Below are 20459 nucleotides of genomic sequence, written 5' to 3'. Positions count from 1 at the left end.
CTGGGGCTAGAATTATTTTGAAAAGCTAGTTAATTGGCCAAATTGTGAATCATAGGCCAAGGACTCACCTCACTCAGAATCACCAGGGGGAACCTGTTAAAGTCAGCAAATTTTATGGACTCCGCCCCTAATTGATTCTGACTCAGTGTGGGGTGTAGCCCATGAACCTAAGAGTTTAATAAATACCGCAGGCGATACTGGGGTCAGGATGCAATTCAAGAAGCATCCCAACCTGTTAAGAAAATCTAACTGTAATGGAGGAGCCTACAGAAGCACATTTTGTGACCTTTTTGTGACTAACAGGACAAAGGCTGCTGAACCGTTCTGTCTTCCAACAGACAAGGGAAGTCAGCAGGATCAAGAAGGGTTCATAGCACCAGTTGTTTTAAACCCTGGTAAGAATTCAATCTGACTGGTCTTGCCTAACCTAGGACCCTTTAGAAGATACACAGGAGGGAAACTGGGCAAAACCATCCTGGAGACTGGGCAGTGGCAGTGTTCACGCTGGCTGCATGGCCACAGAGGGCTCCCGGTGTTTGGGACAGGAAAAACAGCCAGTCAAGACAGTGACCTCACCAACACTGGACCCAAACAGGGCGGGGGGTCACGTGGATTCTCCTGGGCCAGGTACCAGTCACACGAAATCCTCCCTTCGGCAAGGTCAGCGACCTCCCCATCACTGTTTCTCCACACACCTGTGTCCTGGGCCCTCAGCCCCCTGCATAGCACCTCCTTCTCCTTTGTAGTTTGAATAAACATCATTTTATAGCTGACTGGCTCTCCAGCCCCTTCAAGGCTCCTTTCCGACCACCTTTATCTTCTGTCAGCTGTGGCCTGACATGATAGCAATTCCACCTGCCACTTGGATTACAGATCAAAAACATGGCCGGCTAAATTCAGTTTGGGTAACAGACAAGCATTAAATTTACACAATGTGTTTAAGTGTCAAGGTAAGTTATATCAGAAAGGAGGGGAATTAGCAGATTCCTATGGAAATAGACTCTGGGATGTTCTTATCTTCTTACTTAAGAATTTCTGCTGGGGCGTCTGGGTGTTTCAGTGGGTTAAAGCCTCTGCCTTTTGCTCAGGTCATGATCCCGGGATCCTGGGATCAAGCCCCTCCTAGGGCTCTCTGCTCAGCGGGGCACCTGCTTCCCTTCCTCTCTCTGCCTGCCTCTCTGCCTACTTGTGATCTCTGTCTGTCAAATAAATAAAATCTTTTTTTTTTTTTTTTTTAAATTTCTGCCAGGCTGTCTGGGTGGTTCAGTTGTTTGAGTGGCGGTTCTTGATTTCAGCTCTGGTCATGATCTCCGGGTCCTGGGATTAAGCCCCCTGTCGGGCTCCCTGCTCAGCATGGAGTCTTGCTCAGGATTCTCTCTCCCTCTCTCTCTGTTCCTCCCCCTGTTCTCTCTCTCAAATAAGTAAGTAAGTTTCTGCTAAAATATAATAAAAACATTCCTGTGCTAATAATCACGTTGATTGCCCCAGCCGAGAGAAAGGGAATGAACTTGGATCCTCTCTGGTGACCTGAGATCTGGCCCTTGCTGCCCCTGTAATATTTTAGTCTCACCACAGTGTTTTTAGACTGTAGTCCAGGATCAGACTAATAAACTTACCTCTAGGTGTGGTGGTTATGGAAACATCTGGTTCTCTGAGTGTCTCCAGGTGATGGCTGGGCACACCTTGTCTCATTCTCCTTCCTGATGTGTCTCTGTTCTTACCCAAGTGCCAGGAGTGACAGTGCAGTGTCTGTTACGGGTAGCAACCAAGGCATAGTGCAGGTCCACTTCCGTCATCTGACAACTGTAATCCTTTGGGCAACTCTGGGCCCAGCAGCAAACCACTTCCTCTGGAGTGCATGCCATTTATCTCTGACTCACAAATCCTCCTGTCCCCAGGAACTAGCAAACGTGCCCCTGAGGTCTGGCCAGCTCTCCCGCCTGCCAGGCAACACTGTAGATGAGTGGGATGATTCACACCTACATCCAACCTCTGCACTCCAGGAGCTCTACCCACCCAACTGGGTCAAGCAGTCGCAAACCCCACCACGGTGGGCTTGGCTTGGGCCGCAAACAGGGCTCCCTACACCTCTGCGGAGGCTCCCAATTCCTCATCAGACAGAATTTGAAAATAAAGTGCTTTATTGCAGAGGATCACGAAGAGCTTCAGGGCAGCTCTCTGGGGACCGAGGTCCCCAGCTTTTGGAGCTTCTGTGAACAGGACAATTGGGACTTCATCACTTCAACTCCACAGACCGGAAGTACGGTTCAGGGGCGGGGGTGAGGGGCAGGAGAAGCACAAGCTAGGATTGCCAGTCAGGCGCCTCTCTTTCCAGCCCTGAGCTCGGTGCCTCGATAACATCAGCTTGGAGCATGAAGTGGGCCGTGGTGGGGTCGTTTCCACCACAGAACTGGCCCAGACCTGGGCTTCCCTGCCACCAACCCAGTCCAGAGAACTGGTTTCCCAGTTTACCGTGGGGCACATCCTCTTGAACCCGTCCTGAGCCTAGCCCAAGCTGCACCATCTCCCAGGCCTGCACGTGCCTACCTACAACCTGGACAGGACAGACATGCTAGACAAAGAGAGGGCCCAGAATAGGTTGACCTGTTCCCCGCCTGGAGCCATCTCTTGCCTTGGCCGCCTCAACCTTTCTGGCCACACTGGGCCCCGCAGATTGACTTCAGCCCTCCACCGAAGGTGTCCCCCAAAGGGAAGCTTGGAGCCTAGATTATCCTGCAAGGGGCACGCTCCTGGTCTGTGGTGGCTCCCAGCAGGGTTGGGGCAAGAGGGCCTCGTGCAGCCACCCAGAGTAAGGAGGGGGCCACTGACGAGGCTGGCTGCCAGCCTGAGTAGCACCTCAGGACCTGGACTTTCTGCCACCCGGCCGGGGAATCATTGTGTGCTGGGGAGCCCGGCCCTTACCTGTGCACAGAGCCCAGCTCAGGGGGAGAGGAGACAAAGTGCATGGCCAGGCTGGGACAGGCCTCCCAGCAGGCAGGGGAGGGCAAACCCCACCCCACCCCCGCCTGCCAGACTCCTGCTTCCTCAGGTACACCCTTCGATGTCGGGGAGTGAGCTCCATCCCTTGCCCTGGCCCCTATACATCCCTCAGCCTTGTGCCCAACCCCCCATAGACCCCAGGGGTGCCAACCTGCCTGGGGTTCTCCGGCGCCTACCCAGGGGTGCGGGCAGAGGGCCGGGGTCTGCAGAGGCGGGTTCTCGGGCACAGCCCCCCCACCCCCCGTCAGTACTCCTTGGCCTCCTGCAACTGGGCCAAGTACTCTTCCTCGGGCGGGTTGTCGGCACAGGCCCGGCCGTTGTTGGGGGGCCGCACCATGTGGTAGCGGCTCCAGTCGCCCTTGCAGACGATCCAGGGCTCCCTGTCGAGCTTGAAGTGCAGCTCTGGCGAGAAGTCTGTGCTGATGAGGTCGGGGGCGCCGGCGCCCTTGCCCCGGGTCAGCAGCCGGTTGTCCTCGTCGTAGCAGCAGTGTTGCGCAGCCAGGGTGCTGCTTTCGTCCGACAGCATGGAGCGGAGGCAGAAGCGCGCCGTGGGCTGGTACACGTCCAGGCGCTCCCGTGGGCCGCTCGCGTCCTTCCAGCGGAAGCTGCGGCCGCGGCGCTCGTCCTGCAGGCTCACGGTGCTTGACGCGGCCTCCAGTGGGTACGAGCAGGGGCAGCTGGGCAGATCCTGCAGCACCTGACGCATGTACTGGGCCAGGAAGTCGCTCTTGCAGTTCAGCCACCTCTCGCAGCTGTCCACCTCTGCAGGGGGGAGGGGAGCTGGTCACCGGTGCGGAGGGAGTTGATCAAGGACCTAAGCCCGCCCGGAGAGGGAAGGCCCCACACCAGACCTGGGTGCTGTAGGGCACCACTGCCCCCACCCCCGTGGCACGCCCCGCCCCCGTGGGCACGCCCCCACCCTGACCTCCCCTGTGGACAGAGAAGGACTACCGCACAGCCCCCTCCCCAGGAAACCTGAAGCCAGAGGCCACAGCTCAAAAGATATTGGCCAAGGGGCTGTCCCTCTACATGCTGGGTGGTGGGAAGGACCTGGGGTCTTGGGGAAAAAACTGGGAGGTGCTGGGGGCAGGCACCACTGTTTTAAGCACTTGGTAAGAAAGTGTTCCGCTGTCTTCACCATTGGTCCATTCTCGTTCTTACCTCCACCAGCTTCAGGCTTACCCTGCCTCTCTGCGCCCCCTGCGGCCCCTCTGTCTAGGTTGCCTCCTCTCTTCTCTTTCCCTTGAGAATGTGGCCACACAGAAAACATGGCTCCTTCCTCTTTGCTCCAGAATGTGGGGGCATGCCCTTTCACGTAGTGCTCAAGCTGGCCGTGTGTCTCTCCTCCTAAGGCCCGAGCTTCCTGAGGGCAGATCCCCGGCCCTGCACAGCGCCAGGCGCACCCCACCAGCTCAGGGAGCCCCACAGTAGTGAGCATGGGCCCCACCTGCAAGGGGCCTGTCGGCAGCTGCCACCCTCCTTGTGGGGTGCAAGGGACCCCAAGAGATGCAGATGCAGAATGTTCTAGTAAAAACAGCCTGTTCCCCTACGCTGCTGGAAGGAGCAGTTCCGGAGTTCTGGTCCCTGCCCTGTTTCTGACAGCACCCCTTCCCACACAGAGGCTGCCTTCCCACACAGAGCCCCCAGAGTGATTGAGAGTGGAAGCCAGAATATCCCATCACATCCCACAGCCAGGCAGAGTATGCCCCCCAGGGCAACCTCCAAGTTCTGTGGCTCCCATCAGGACCTTCTTCCCAACAGGAATGTCAGGCTGGGGAAGGTCAATGGCCTGGCTAGGGGAACTGAGAAAGGCCGAGGTCCCTTTGCCAGATAGGGTCATCTTCCAGCTGGAACGTGTCGCCTGCCTCCATGGATGGAGGTGAGATTCCTATCTGCAGTGATGCTCGACACTCCCGGAAAGCTTCTCCCCAAACCCCTGGGAGCAGGGCCTAGCTCCTCACTGACCTGGGCCGAGCATGTCTAGGGCATTGTGGGCCGGGCGCTGCCACCCCTCACTGGGGAAGCCCAAGGACTCTTTGTCCTCGGTGCCTTTGGGAGGAGAGGCAGCCAGGCTGGTGGGACCCTGGGGCACCTCCGTGCTCCCTGTGGGGGAGGCCCAGCCCTCACTAGGCTCTCAGTGCCCACAGCATCCAGGTTAGGCCTGGGCCGAGGCCAGGCCACTGCGTCTCTGAGCCCCCTGCCTCCCTTTTCCAGGCCCCATCCTCAGACAAAGCGCCTGTACACCAGTGTGTAACAGCTGCCTCTGCCGGCCCCGGCCCTGGGGCTCGTATCACCATGACAAGGGAGCAGGCAGTAGGCTCAGGGCCTGGTGGTGGTGCAGGCAAGGTTGCAGGGCTGAATCCTCCTCTGGCTGGGAGACCAGGGCCTCCACTACTCTGGACGCTCAGAGTCCGAGTCAAGGCAAGGAGCCAGGGGTGAATGAGCACCAGGGGTGCACCAGGGCCCATCACCAAAACACACCCCTTCTTCGGGAGCACGCTGCTCTTGCCAGGGTTCCCGGCCTAAGGGACGAAGCATGGGCTGGATTCCAGCCCCCACCGGTCCCTCAGCTGGGCACCCCCATAGAGCAGACCTTTGTGCAAACCACGTCAGTCAGAACCACCGCTGACAAGATCACCCTGGCACTGGGATATATATATTTTTTATTTTTAAAGCTATTTTGACAGAGAGAGGGGGGAGGGGTCACAAGTCGGCAGAGAGAGAAGGGGAAGCAGGCTCCCTGCTTGGCAGAGAGCCCAATGCGGGGCTCGATCCTAGGACTCTGAGATCATGACCTGAGCCGAAGGCAGAGCCTTTAACCCACTGAGCCACCCAGGTGCCCCCTGGCACTGGGATACTAAGGAATATCCTGACTTCCCACACTGGGGACCCAGCCCTGGTCTGAGGAACCCGACGTCCACCAAGACAGGCTGTGTAGGGCTGGGACCCGGGGGCGGGGGGGTGTGTCTCTGTGGAACCCCTAAAGTCCTGACATAATACTGACAAAACCCGCTTTCTCCTCACTTCCCAGGCAGGTCTGAGCAGGCTGGCACCAGGAGCTGAAGGACAATTCATGGAAGATGAGCTGGAAAGCCTGAAGTTTCTGCCAGTTTACATTATTTTGGTTTACATTATTTTGGTTTTAGTTCTCAGCACGGCACCTCCGTCCAAGGACCAAATGCCAGGGCTCTGGGGAGAATGGCTGCGACGGTGCATGAAATAGGTCTGCGCCCAGGGAAGCCCAGACTGAAGCATAAAACATAAAAACGGCCATTATGGAGGTCTGGCCAGGGCTGAGGGGGCATTTTCTGGATGGTCTGGGCTGTTAGATGGTTTTCTGATAAAAACAGCCACTATTTAGTTTACTACGTGCAGGCACTTTAAGTGTATTAACTCACTTAATACCCTCTACACCCAGTCTTACTTAGTGAGGGTTGTGTCATTCTCCATTTTAGAGAGGAAGGAAAAGAGGCACAGAGAGGTTAAGTAACTTGCCCAAGGTCACGAGGCTGGAAAGCGGCAGAGCCAGGATACAAACCGCACAGTCTGAAACTGAAGTCAGTTGTGAGTGGTGGGGTTTAAAATGTTTCCCAACATTGGGAACTGTTGGCAACTGACAGATATGAATATATATAAAATTACAAATGTCCGCTTTGCTAAGGGGGGTCTCAGGGCTGTTGTGGAGGTCAAATATTTGGGAAAAAAAGAAAACCCAAATTTTGCCAGCTACGGGTAATGTTGCTATTTAGGGGATGATGGTGTTTGTACAGGCCTAGCTCCTGGTCTCCTCCGCGGCCCCTGCTCGGGAAGCTCTCAGGCCTCTCTCTAGCCCCGTTTCCACTCAGGACCTCCAGAAGCCACAGCTGGGAATGCCAAGATGGGGGTGCTCACCATAGCCGTCCGGCTCCTTGAAGGCCCAGTCCCCAGGGGCCAGCCAGCCCTGCTCCTGGCTGCCTGTGGCCCCACTGAACCCAGACTCCTCCTCGTCATACTCTTCGTAATCACTGGCCTCCTGGTCCTCACTCTCGCCGAACTCTGCAAGGTAATCCTCCTTCTCCTCTTCCTCCTTCTCCTCTTCCTCTTTGTCTTCATCCCCTGGGGCTCTGCCCTTGAGATCGGTGTTCCCCTCCTTGCCCTCCAGGATGCCCCAGAACAGGGGCCAGAAGAGCTCCTTGACAGGGAGCCAGCTGGAGGCCCCCTGGGGCCAGTGATGGCCGGGCTCTGCCAGGAGGTCCATCTCCACCTGGGCCTGGGGCTCCTCCACCACCTCAATGGTCACCTGCAGAGGGACAGATACAGGCAGGCAGGTAAAGGAGAGCTCAGAGCAAGACACCAAGGATAGGACATGACGATAGGGGCAGAGGTCCTCCCTTCCCTCCAAACCAGCTCATTTTATTCACCAAACTTCCTGGCCTCCCAGGGCACGTGAGGTCACAATTTAAGACTCAGCTGTGCATCGCCATCCCCCAGGTATCAAGACCCCCGACCCAACCCTAGACCTGTGTTTAACTACCTGACATGGGGCCAGGGGCGGCGACTTTAACATTGTGCCAGGATAGAGACCCACTCTTTAAGATGCGCTGGCTGGTGGGGCGCCTGGGTGGCTCAGTGGGTTAAAGCCTCTGCCTTCGGTTCAGGTCATGGTCTCAGGGTCCTGGGATCGAGCCCCTCATCGGGCTCTCTGCTCAGCAGGGAGCCCGCTTCCTTCTCTCTCTCTGCCTGTCCCTCTGACTACTTGTGATCTCTGTCTATCAAATAAGTAAATAAAACCTTAAAAAAAAAAAAAAAAGATGCACTGGCTGGGAATTATGGCTCCAGTGGCCTGTGGGCGCCCAGCCCAGCCATAGGGGCCGCTAACACCCTGGGGGCTCACTGTGGGACTGGAAAATAACTGCAAAGATAGCAAACTCCCATAGTGTCTCTGGGTGGGGAGGTTTGGGGAGGGGGACAAAAGGGGAGCAAAGGGGGTTCCCTCACTCACCCCACGGTGGACAGGAAATAAGGAACAGGAAATCATTTATGTGAAAGGGAACTTGAAAAACATTATTTTTGGCTATTACAGAATAATATGAGGGGCACCTTGGGTTGTCTGCCTTCGGTTCAGGTCATGATCCCAGGATCCTGGGACTGAGCCCTGCATGGGCTGGGGCGGGGGAGGGGGAGGCAGGCTGTGGGCCTCCCTGCTGAGCCTGCTTCTCCCTCTCCTTCTGCTTCCCCCTCCCTCTCTTGGTGTGTGCTCTGTCTCTAAAATAAATAAATTAATTAAATATTTTTTAAAAAACATTAGATTCTATGCTTTTTTGTGGATTTTTAAAAATAAATATAAAGGTTTTATTTACTTATTTGAGAGAGAGTGAGAGAGCGCAAGTGAGGGGAGAAGGTCAGAGGGAGGAGCAGACTCCCCGTGGAGCTGGGAGCCTGATGCGGGACTCGATCCTGGGACTCCAGGATTGTGACCTGGGTTGAAGGCAGTCACTTAACCAACTGAGCCACCCAGGTGCCCTCTCTTTTGATGGAAGTGTTTTGCAAACTGTAGATGCTGCACAAAATGCAGAACTACTACCGTCAGGAGGGTGCCTGGGTGGCTCAGTGGGTTAAGCCTCTGCCTTCAGTTCAGGTCATGATCCCAGGGTCCTAGGATTGAGCCCTGTGTCGGGCTCTCTGCTCCGCGGGGAGCCTGCTTTCTCCTCTCTCTCTCTGCCTGCCTCTCTGCCTATTTGTGATCTCTGTCTGTCAAATAAATAAATAAAATCTTAAAAAAATTTCCGGCTGCTTAGGTCTAAATCCCCAGATAGCCTGACTTCTGACTTTGGGGACCATGACAGGGACGTAACCTCTACGAGCATCCTTATCTGTAAAATGGGGACTAGTGATGGGAAAGAGCTGGTTTCCAGCAGGTGCTCAGAATGTGCATCTCCAGGCTCTTCAGTCTCTCCACTCCCTGGTGCACAGGTGGACCTGATGATAACCAAGGCCACAGAAAGCCCTGGCTAAACATCCCAGCCACACATGCCACCCTTCTCGAGCTGCTCTCAGGCCCCCTGCCCCGTGTTTCAGACCCAGGAAACCCCAGGAGTGGAGTGGAGTGGAGTAGAGGGCGGACACCCGTCTTAGTTCGGGTTTCTTCAGAAGCCAAACCTGACACAAAAATTCAAGGGCAAGTCGTTCCTTTGGAAGGTGATCCCAGGAGACAGGAGCAGGGAGTCGGGGCGTGAGTCCGGCATGGGAAGCAGCTAATTCAGAAATGCTCCCTCAGGTTAGTGACCACGGTGACAAGTGGAACTCAGTCCCATCGGGTGCCTCAGCTACTCCCCCCGGAGTGGGGAGCTGGGCTGCGTACCTACCAGCCCTGCCAGTCACTGGTTGAGGGATCCCGGAGGGAGGAGAGGGTTTGCTCCCTGGGCGCCTCAGGCTGGCCGTGACAGCTCAGAGCAGGCCCTAGGGGCAGTGACAGCCGTCTGGCCGCCAGACACTGGCAACTGGAGGCCAGGCCAGGGCCCCGCCCTGCAAGTGCTGTTGCAGCAGGGATGTGGTCCCCACAGAAGAACCCAGGCAGGAGGGGACCACGGCCTGAGAGTGAAGAGCGCAGGCCCAGAGGAGGGAGCCTGTGGGCCTGGGGCACCGGCCCACATATGGCTGGGGAGCTCAGTCAGCACTTCCATCCCGGGTGTCGTCCAGCCAGATGCCTGGCATCAAGGACTGGATTGCAGGAGCCAGGGCACCAAAAAGCACATACTTTCCTGCAGGTTGGCTTTTCTTGGTTGGGGTGTGCCCCACTTCCTAGCCTGGTCCCTGAGTTAGTGTGACCCCAGCATATGTGTGATGCCGTATGTGTGATGCTCAGACAGCACATCTTCCCTCCAGGGCCTGGGTTAGGCCCTTGATGTGCCTTCTGTCACCCCAGCTAGACTGCAGGCAAGACTTTTTGTCTGCTTTGTTCCTGCTGTAGCCTGTGCCTAGCGCAGTGCCTGGTACACAGGAGGAGCTCGATAAATCACTGCCTAGCTGCATGAACACGAGCAACCCAGAGGGGTGACTGTGACTCTCTCCGTGTGACTGAGGAGCCTACGGGGAGTCTCAGACCGGGCCAGGGACTGACGTGAGGTCGCCGAGGTTACAGCACTGGAGCTCGGGTTCAAACACAGCTCTGTCTGATCTCCGCGCCCGTGCCTCGGTGCACACACACGTGTGTGGACACGCACTCACGACTACCCCCTTGCACAACCACCTCTGTATTCATGGAGCCCTCCCATTTTCGCCATCTCGCTGGCAGCCAACCTGGGCAGTGACGGGTGGAGGGTGGAGACCACACGGCCTGGGTTCCAGTCCCAACTTGTACACCTACAAGCTGTGTGACTTCGGGTGGGTTAACTTCCTCTGCCTTAAATACTGCCTCCATCAATTAAGGCAACAGCAGTCTCTGTCTTGCATGGTTGTTGGGTTAAAATGAGGGCTGCCTCAAACAAGGACAATGTGCAGTGAGCCTCACCTAGAGGTGGTGACAGATGGTGTTGAGAGAGAGAGGACCCCTCTTGCCAGGCCCTGCCAGCTCTTTACATCTTAGCTGGTCTGAAGTCCCCAGCACCACTCCCTATGCAGAAACTCTGGGGGGGGGGGCGGTGATCCCATGGCCTGAATTCTGAGGCTCAGCACATTTGAGAACACCTGTTCTATCCCACAGGACCAGCTTCCCCATCTGCTACCCTTGCACAGGGAGTTTCACACAGGCACAAATACCCAAGTCCATGCTTTGGGGCAATGGTGTCAACATCTATGCCCCTCCCCCCATTCTCTCTCTCTCTCTCTCTCACACACACACACACACACACACACATTCTATTCTTCCCTTTCTCCCTCAACCAGCTTTCCAGTAGTTCCAAACTCTGAGCTGGAAGAATGGTCAAGAGGGAGAGCATTGGTCAAAGTCAAGGTCCAAGGAGGTAACCAGCTGCTGGGGGAGGCTGAGGGCGAAGCCACAGGCTTGGCATCACACATAGGTGATCAGCAGGACCGCCTGCGGCTCCGCCCAGGGGGGACCCTTCCTGCGGGGCAGTCCTTGCAGCCTGGAGGAGCTGTCCTCTCTCTCTCTCCTCTCCTCCTAGTTCTCATCTCCATCACCCTCCTGTGACCCCAAGTCCTCAACTCTGTTTCCCCCACCCCCGGGTCTTCCCTTGGCTGCCCAGGAGGTGGTGGGTGCCAGGGCAAGGTGTCCAGGGTCCCAGAGTTAAGCCAAGCTGGGTTTCAATCCCGGCTCCCCGCTTACCAGCTGCAGAACTGTGGGTTAGTGATTAGACCCACTGTCCGTTTCCTTAACCCTAAAATGAGGAAAACAAGGCAAGGAACACAAGAGGCTAGGCACAGTGGCTGTGTGGGTGGTGGTGTGAGCTGAGCTAGAGCAGAAGATACCCAAGGGAGAGAGCTCTGCTGTTCCTTGCTCTCCTAGCCCCCAACAAATCATTGTAACGACGATGCCACACACATGAGCCATGCTTTCTCACTTAGCAGGCTAGCCACCAGAACGGGCTCTCTTACTCCCAGTTGACTGTGAGGATAAACCGAGGCTCAGCAACAGGCCTGCCCAGAGAGAGGGTGGCACGTTTTGTTCCTGATGCTGATGATTTCGAGACTTTTCAAGACTTCAGATGAGCAGGCTAAGGGCCCCTGGAATAGCTCTTGAAATGACAGCCCTGGCTCCCAAGCTCTATTAGGCTTACCGTCTCTGTGCCTTGATTTTTCCCTCTGGAAAATGGGAATAACACCCATGTCAGCATGGTGTGACAATGAAATAACAGCACATAAAGCACTTCGCACGGACTCTGCAAGGCCCAGAGAAGGCTCGCATCCCCTCAGTCATCCTGTCATCCTGTCATCCTTCAGCTGCTTCTTCGAAGTCTTTGGAGCTGTCAGTTATTCCTGCCATAATCACCTGTGGCCCTAGAACACCAATCTGCCTTATCTCAGTGAGATTTCTTAGCTAACGCCTTGATATAGAACAGCTTTAACGCATATTACACAGACTTCTGAGGCAGTGTTTGAACTAGACGGGATCCCAGAGAAGCCTCAGTCCCCTATTTCAAATAGGAGATCATGGGTGAGTCATACATGAGTTAATGACCCACTGGGACCAGAACCCCAGGACCTGGGCTCCAAGCTCTGTTTTTCCTTTGTGGCACTAATTTTCTCTAACATGCTTTTGAGGATTCTGACAGGCCCTATTCTAGGGCTGGGGATAGGACTTTGGCTCTGAAATAACTCATCCTCTAGGCTAGTCTTAGGGGAAGATATGGCAAACATATAAAAAAAATTATTACAGTAAAAAACCGTAAGTACTAAAATAGAAAACGCCAAATGAGTAGGAAAAAAACAAGTCAATTAATTGTAGGACCACTGTCATCTCTAGGAGGTGGCACTGGCCAGAGGCTGTTCAGTTCCTCCAGATTTGTCTACAGCAGTGGTTGCCAACAGAGGTGGCTGGGGGAGGGGTGTCCCTCAGGAAACACTGGGCAATGTCTGGTTCTGTCCAGGAGTGGGTGCTGTAGATATCTAGTGGGTCAAGGCCAGGGATGCTGCTAACATGCTACAGTGAACAACAAAGAATTATACAACTCAAAATAGCAGGAGTGTGGACGTTGAGGGGCTCTGGTCTATAAGATGTACTCTGAACAAGGGGCAAAAATTGGAAATTGGAGGCAAAAAGTCTTGGATATTACAATGGTTTGTAACATACCAAAGTGCCATAGTACATAAACAGCATATTTACAGTATTAATATTTCAGAGGAAAAGGCACTTTGGAGGAAAAATATCTAAAAGTCTCCTTAGGAGGGCAGCATTGAAAAAAAGGCAGATAAACACCAGTCCATAGAGACCCCAAGTACAGGCCAGGCCCTTGCTTCCCACGGGCCTCTGGAGGGCCTCAGCACAATGGGCACTACTGGCCCCCAAGCTGTGGTACCTCTCACCGTCCAGTCTCCCCCACCCGGCTGGGTGTCTCTCGGTGTCCTCATACGGAAAATGGGAAGAACTACTCTGTCCTCCTCCTCAAGTAATATCTACATGGGAGGAGCCCAGACCCCCTGCCACACCAGCCTGCATATCCCGGAATAAATCTGGAGGGTTTCGACCCCATGGGGATGAGCGCCCACTGCAGTCCACGGAGGAATGGCTGGACCGCTGGCCCCTGGTGCAAAGAGGCAAGTTTTGGCAGACCGTATTCCTCTCCACGTCGAAACCACCCTTTTCCAACTCGCTCCTCTGTTTTCAGTCTCATCCCCAAAGCGCACGCACAGGCGCTCAGAAAGTGCCCTCCGCCCGTCCGGTCTTAGCGACCTCTTCTGCTCTTCCAAGCACAGAGTAATACTAAGGACCCTGGCTGATCTTACTCCCCTGCAAGTTGAAAGACTCCACTCCCTGCCTCTTCTCATCTCAATTCACACCCAAAGAGAATAAAATCCTTTGCAGGTCTGATTTGAGGATGCACTGGCCAGTCGAACCCCAGTAACTCGGCGCCGCGTTCCCCTCCCATCGTTCCAGCTCCTCTCGGAGCGCTCCCCTGGATCGGGGGCTGCAGGAGAGGTTCCCTCAGGGCGACGCAGCCGCGGGCGGGAGAGGCCAGGCTGTCCCACGGGGTCCGGGTTCCCACGCTCAGCCCAGCAGTGGAGTCTCTCCCCCGCTGGCCCGCCGCCCGGCCGGGCTCCCGCAGGTCCCGCGCACCTGGCCCCCCGCCCGGCGCCTGCCCTCGGAGGTCGCCGCTCGCGCCCCGGCCCCGCCGCTCACCTCCTCCAGCCTCGAGGGGCTCCGGGACCGCGGCCTCCTCTGGGGGAGCGCCCGGCTCGCGGCCAGCAGCGCCACCAGCAGCACCAGGCCGAGGAGGAGCCCCGCGCGGCCGGGCAGCCCAGGCATGGTCTCCCTCCCCGCGCAGCTCCGCACCGCCCCTCCGCGCCTCGCGAGCGTCTCCCGCGCGTCCGTCCCTTCGCGCCCCGCCTCTCCTCCTGCTGGTGGAGCGGGAGCGCGCAGATCGCAGGAGCGCGGTGGTGCCGCGCTTTTCTCGGGTCAGCGCCCGGGACCTCCTCGGCCCTTCCCACAAGGGCGGCTCCTCGGCGCACGCGGACAGTCTCCGCCCGGCGGGAGACTCCCTTTGGTCTGGCCGCCTCCTGCCCACCGTACCCGCCGCTGTTGCCGCCCTAGCCCCAGGCGAATTCCTGGCCGGGGGACGTCGCGGCGGGCCAGACGGTCGGCTCGCTCCAGACCCGCGCTGCCGCTCCTGCGGGTCGCCCACCGGCGGGCGCGCCGACGGCACAGGGACACGCGGACCGCCTGGGCCGGGGGTGGGGCGACGCGCCGAAGCCCCGCGCGGGCGCCCTCAGCTCTTGGGCAGGTGTTTATTTACACCCCGAGGTCGGTCTGCTTGGGGAGGAGGAAGGCCAGGAAGTCTTGCCCCCAAGGCTCCCCCAGCTCCTCTGCTGGAGGAGCCGCCCGGAGAAACACCTGCCGCCGTGCGCCCCATGTCCTCAGGATGTTCTCAGAGCTCTTCAAAAACCCGGAGAGACTTGAGACTCAGATGTGAGGACAAGTCCCAGAAGGACAGCCAGCAGCTAGACACGTCTGAGGTCGTGGTCGGAAGATGGTGCCATGCTACTGGATGTCACCTAGTTTAATCCCGGATAAAACAATGGGATCACCACTCCCTCTATCGAGACATTCGTGCGTGTTTCCTCACCTGTAGGGTACGCTGGTCATGAAATGAAAAGATCAGGAACTCCTAGGGGCAATGACAGTTCTTGTGGCATGTGGGGTCTATGAGGGAATGTAGGCACAGTGACACAAGGTGGGACAGGTCAGTGAGGAGCTGTCAGAAGACACTAGGAAGATGGCCACTCCGGGGCCACAAAAGCTACCTGGTTTCAAGGCCGGGATAACAGATCCTGGGGGTGCTGGGGAGGAGGGCCAGGAAATCTGCCATTGGGGTAAAACTTGGGATCTGAGTTTAGCCAAAGTAAAACTCGTAGGGGCCCCGGGCACAGTGCTGTGAAACCACTCCTGTCTGCAACAGCACAGCCCAGGACTCCGCGGCGATTTCAATAGTGCGTCCAGAGTTTACAACGCGGGTTTGGAGTTTGCCACAGGGTTTTGAATCCTGCCTCTACCATTTACTAAGAAGTTACTATTGGGCAAGGTCTTGGACCTCTTGGTGCTTTTCTCACTTATAAAAGTGTGTGTTTGTGTGGGTGGGGGAGTATCTACCTCGCAGATGCAAATAAGAATCTATTTTAAAGATTTTCTTTAGGATGAAGTTGCCATTTTTTGGTCCAAGGGGTTAAATATTGGCAATTTCATGTGGTTCAACCTAGTAGATGCTTGGAACACAGTAAACACTCAAATGTTAGCTGAAAGAAACTGGCCTTTGAGCACGTTCTACACCATATGGCTCTTTCTAGACGAAAGGTGAGGCTACCTGGTTCTTTAGTTTTTTAAGATTTCTTTTTCACACACAACCTATTTTCTTATCATCAAATTTCCGCCCCTTCCACCAGATCAAAGTCAGGCTCAAGTTCATTCGTTTGGGTGGGCCTATCTCTGAGTCAGGCACTACAGCTGTACCCCAAACCCCTTTCCCCTCTTTACCTGGACCGCTGTCAAAGTCTCCGGACTGGTTCTGCTGGTTCTTGTTCTCACTCACTCCTCACTGGTGCTGTTGGTTATCCTCAGTGGAAAACAGTGCATCATCTAAACACCGTACAACCTTCTGCATTAATCTGATTCCTGTCTTTCATTCTTTGAGCTGTTTTACAGCTCTGTAGGGTGTAGGTAAGAGCAGCGAAGTAAAATCATTCCTGTCTACAGAAGTGAAAATTATGTCTGACCTCTCCCCGTGTGGAAGAAACCAGTTTTGCCTTCATTTGCACATTCATTTCAATATTCCTGCTCTATCACTGCTGTTTCTCAGTATCTCCTTTCATTGCTTGTCATATTCTTACTCATTTCCTCATTCATGAGTTAAATAAAATCTTTAACTCGTGCTCATTCTTATATCTGTAAGGGAGTCGTGACTTCTTGAGAATGATCTTCAAACAGTCTTCTTGCACCCAGTTAATTCCTACCTCCCCAGTCTTGGCTCCCGGCAACCACTCGTCCACTGTCACCGCAGGTTAGTTGTGCCTTTCTAGATTTTCATATTAATAGAATGGTATTTTTGTATTCTTTTGTGCTTGGCTTCTTCATTGGAGCATGTTTCTAAGACTCGTCCGTATAGCTGTAGGTATCAGCTATTCGTTCCTCCTCGTTGCTCAGCAGTGTTCCGTCGCATGTATACACAACATTTTGCTCACCCGTTCACAATGGTGGCATTTGGGTTGTTCCTAGTTTAGAGCTATTATGAGTAAAGCAGCTCTGAGTATTCAAGTGCACGTGTGCACAGGCTTTCACTTTTCTTGGGTGAATGAAATTGCTGCCCCCAAACTGCCAAACTGTTTTCTCAAATGGCGGGGCACTTTCCATCCCTACATCTTTGCCAACACTTGGTATCATGACTTTTTTTGAATTTAGCCATTCTGGTGGGTGGGGGAGTGGTGGAATCTTATTATAGTTTTCATTTGCATATTTCTCTGAAGACCAGAGATGTCGAACATTTTTCCATGTGCTTTTTTGGCCATTAGTATACCTCCTCGTGACGAGTCTGTTCAAATCTTTTGGGGCACCTGGCTGGCTCAGTCAGTAGAGCACTGACCCTTGATTGAAGGGTTGTGAATTCAAGCCCCACTTTTGGTGTAAAGATTACTTAAAAAATAAAATCTTTAGGGGCGCCTGGGTGGCTCAGTCGGTTAAGCTTCTGACTCTTGGTTTTGGCTCAGGTGGCCATCTCGGGGTCCTGGGATCAAGCCCCACATCAGGCTCTCTGCTGAGCGTAGAGCCAGCTTGTCTCTCCCTCCCCCTCTGCTCCTCACCTGGCATGCCTGTGCATGTGCTCTTTCTCAAAGAAAGAAAATCTTTTAAAAATAAAAATAAATTTTTAAAAGATTTATTTATTTGAGACAGAGAGCATGAGCGGGGGTAGGAGGGTGGATGGGGGCAAAGGGAAAGGGAGCAGACTCCTCACGGAGCGACGGCCTGTGCGGGACTCAGTCCCAGGACGCTGAGACCAAGACCTGAGCCTAAGGAAGACATTTAACTGACTGAACCACCCAGGTACGCCCCCGCCCAATAAAGTCTTTTAAAAAGATTCACAGACCTGTACCCCTGGGGATAAAAATATATGTTTATAAAAAATTAAAAAAAAAATAAAAAAATAAAATAAAAAAATTAAAAAGTGCTCAAACCTTCTGCCTATTTTTTAGGGTTTTTTTTTTTTTTTTTTTTTTTTTTTAGTTTTAGTTTTAGTTCTGCCTTTTGTTTTTCTTAAAGATTTTATTTATTTATTTGACACAGAGAGAGAGATCACAAGTAGGCAGAGAGAGAGGAGGAAGCAGACTCCCTGCTGAGAAAAGAGCCCGATGAAGGGCTCGATCCCAGGACCCTGAGACCATGACCTGAGTCAAAGGCAGAAGCTTTTATTTTTTTTTTTCATTTTTTTTTTTAAAGATTTTATTTATTTATTTGACAGAGAGAAATCACAAGTAGGCAGAGAGGCAGGCAGAGAGAGAGAGAGAGGAGGAAGCAGGCTCCCTGCCGAGCAGAGAACCCGATGCGGGACTCGATCCCAGGACCCTGAGATCATGACCTGAGCCGAAGGCAGCGGCTTAATCCACTGAGCCACCCAGGCGCCCCTTTTTTTTCATTTTTTAAAAAAGATTTTATTTATTTATTTGACAGAGAGAGATCACAAGTAGGCAGAGAGGTAGGCAGAGAGAGAGGAGAAGCAGGCTCCCCACTGAGCAGAGAGCCTGATGCAGGGCTCAATCCCAGGCCCGTGGGATCATGACCTGAGCTGAAGGCAGAGGCTTTAACCCACTGAGCCACCCAGGCGCTCCAGTGCGGCCTTATTTTTTATTTTGTAGTTTTAGTCCTACCTTATTGAGGTGTTTTGTTTTTTAATATTTTGTTTATTTATTTGACAAAGAGAGACACAGGGAGAGAGGGGATATAAGCAGGGGGAGTGGGAGAGGGAGAAGCAGGCTTCCCATTGAGCAGGGAGCCCGATGCAGGGCTGGGTCCCAGGACCCTGGGATCATGACCTGAGCCAAAGGCAGAGGCCCAGTGACTGAACCACCCCGGCACCCCCCTACCTTATTGAGTTTTAAGGGTTCTTTCTAAACTCTGGATGGAAAGCCTTTGTTAGATATCTATTGTGGATGTTTTAGCCTCGTCTGGAGTTTGCGTTTTCCTTTTACTGAGTCTTAAAGTTTTAATTTTGATGAAGTACAGTATATTAGTATTTTTGAGCCATGCTTTTTATGTTCCAAGAAATTGTTGCTTAATCCAAGGAACCAGATTTTCTATTTTCTCTTGGAAGTTTTATAGTTTTAATGTGCGGATCTATGATTTTGAGTAAACTTTTGTATATAATGTGAGGTAAGGTTTGAAGGTCATTTCCTCCAGACACCTGTGTTGTTTCAGCACCATTAGCTGGCTGTACTTTCTCGGTTGAATTAACTTGGCACTTTTGTTGAAAATCAACTACCCGTATATGTGTGGTTCTATATCTGGACTTTTCACTTTCATTCTAGTATGTTAACATACAGTGTTGTGTTAGTTTCAGGGCGACTGTATACGTTTCTCAGAAATATGGACTGCTTCGTGGATTTGCATGACATCCTTGCACGGGGTCCATGCCTCTCTTCCCCACATCATTCCAATTTTAGTATACATGCTGCTGAAGTGAGCACTGTCTCTGGACTTTCTATGATGTCTTACTTGTTCTCTCAGACCATTCTAACGCCATATGCAGTTTTGGTTACTATAGCTCTGTACAAAGCTCTGAAATCAGGTAGTACAACTTCTTTTTCAAAAATTTTTGGGCTGGTCTAGATCCTTTGCATGTCCATATACATTGTACCAATTTGCCAAGGTCTACCAAAAGAGGACACTAGAGATCTTTTTCTTTCTTTCTTTCTTTTTTTTAAAAGATTTTATTTATTTATTTGACAGACAGAGATCACAAGTAGGCAGAGAGGCAGGCAGAGAGAGAGAGAAGGAAGCAGGCTCCCCGCTGAGCAGAGAGCCCGATGCGGGACTCGATCCCAGGACCCTGAGATCATGACCTGAGCCAAAGGCAGCAGCTTAACCCACTGAGCCACCCAGGCGCCTCTAGAGATCTTTTCCAATGCTTGCAACCCTTCCCTGGTTTCCCTCAGCGTGTACGATCACCGCTCACCCCTCACAGCCCAGTGCAGGAGGCCTCTGCTCCTCCTCGCCAGCCTCCCTGTTGCTCCTGGAGCATCGGCCACATGTTTCTGAACCCTCCATGCCTTAGAAGAGTTTTTTCTGTCACCTCTAACCCACATACTGGTTACAGGTTTTAAACATGCTTTTACTTTTCCTTCACAGCACTTACCAGTTTGTACAATGATGTGTGTCCATATGATTATTTGTTTACTATTTGTTTGTTGGCTGGTATTGGTCATGCTCAGTGCAGAGCCTGGCATGGAAACAGCACTCAGTTTTCCTTGGTTGAATGAATGGAGGCAGAGATCGCTTTCTGAATAGTTTATTTGGGCAAAACAATATATTTGCATGGGATGATTCTTAAGTCATCTCAAGTAGCTCCCCTTCGGTTCTTAACATGTGCTCTCCAACAGATACGCCTAACCCAATCCATCATTTAGAGCTTCACAGTCATCCAACAAGGTGTAAAAAAAAAAAAAAAAAAAAAAAAAAAAAAAAAAAAAAATCATCCGGCAAAAAAGGGAGACGGGGTAAGAGAGAAGAGTGACATTTTAATACAGTACTAGAATTTAAAATTTTTTATTTACATTTGCCCCTCTCGCTTTCTCAGATTATACAAGCATCACAGCAAAGGAGAGGGATTTCACAGCACCTCTTCCAAAGTCCAGTTTACAGGCAAATTGGTCAATGGAAAAATAAAGGCCAACAAAAGAAGATCTCAGCTCCCCATAAGCGAATTCTCTATTCTTATTCTCTTTCCCCCTTCTCTTAATGTTCGCGACCTTTACACAGAGAGGGATCATCAAGACCGTGTGGGCACGCTGGCTGAACTGACAGTGGTCTCACCAGGACCCCGTAAAGAACCACCGAGGATGCTTTTTATCATTCCAACCATCGGTTTAGCGCCCCTGAGGTAACGGGACCTAATGCTAAGGGTGAAGACAAGTTACCACTCCACCTCAGTCAGGAGTAGGTCCCACACCCCCATAGAAGGCCTGTGCCCAGCCGAGCTTCGCACAAGAAAACTGAGAACTGTGGGGAGAAGCAGATTCTGAACCGACTCAGGGCTCCTGGGGCCGAGAGGGATCCACTCATCCACGGAGATGGCAACAAGGAAGGACACCGGGCACATCAGGGGACT

The 20459-nt window shown here is 53.2% G+C and overlaps 1 protein-coding gene and 1 non-coding gene across 2 annotated transcripts; both read right to left on the bottom strand.

The window, feature by feature from the left end:
• Positions 1-2123: 2123 nt before the first annotated feature.
• Positions 2124-14231, bottom strand: ISM2 (isthmin 2). The gene is made up of 3 exons (XM_059182693.1): positions 13775-14231; positions 6892-7279; positions 2124-3762 (listed from the first exon to the last, which is right to left on the bottom strand). Exons 1-3 carry the CDS (start codon positions 13898-13900, stop codon positions 3245-3247), a joined length of 1032 nt encoding a protein of 343 aa, XP_059038676.1. The 5' UTR covers positions 13901-14231; the 3' UTR covers positions 2124-3244.
• A 4481-nt stretch (positions 14232-18712) lies between these two features.
• LOC131837445 (U6 spliceosomal RNA) lies at positions 18713-18819 on the bottom strand. The gene has a single exon (XR_009356053.1). It is a non-coding gene; the product is annotated as a U6 spliceosomal RNA (small nuclear RNA).
• Positions 18820-20459: the final 1640 nt, after the last annotated feature.

This window comes from Mustela lutreola, chromosome 7 (assembly GCF_030435805.1).
Source record: "Mustela lutreola isolate mMusLut2 chromosome 7, mMusLut2.pri, whole genome shotgun sequence".
NCBI classification, from domain to species: domain Eukaryota; kingdom Metazoa; phylum Chordata; class Mammalia; order Carnivora; family Mustelidae; genus Mustela; species Mustela lutreola.
This window is presented reverse-complemented; position numbering and strand designations above follow the sequence as displayed.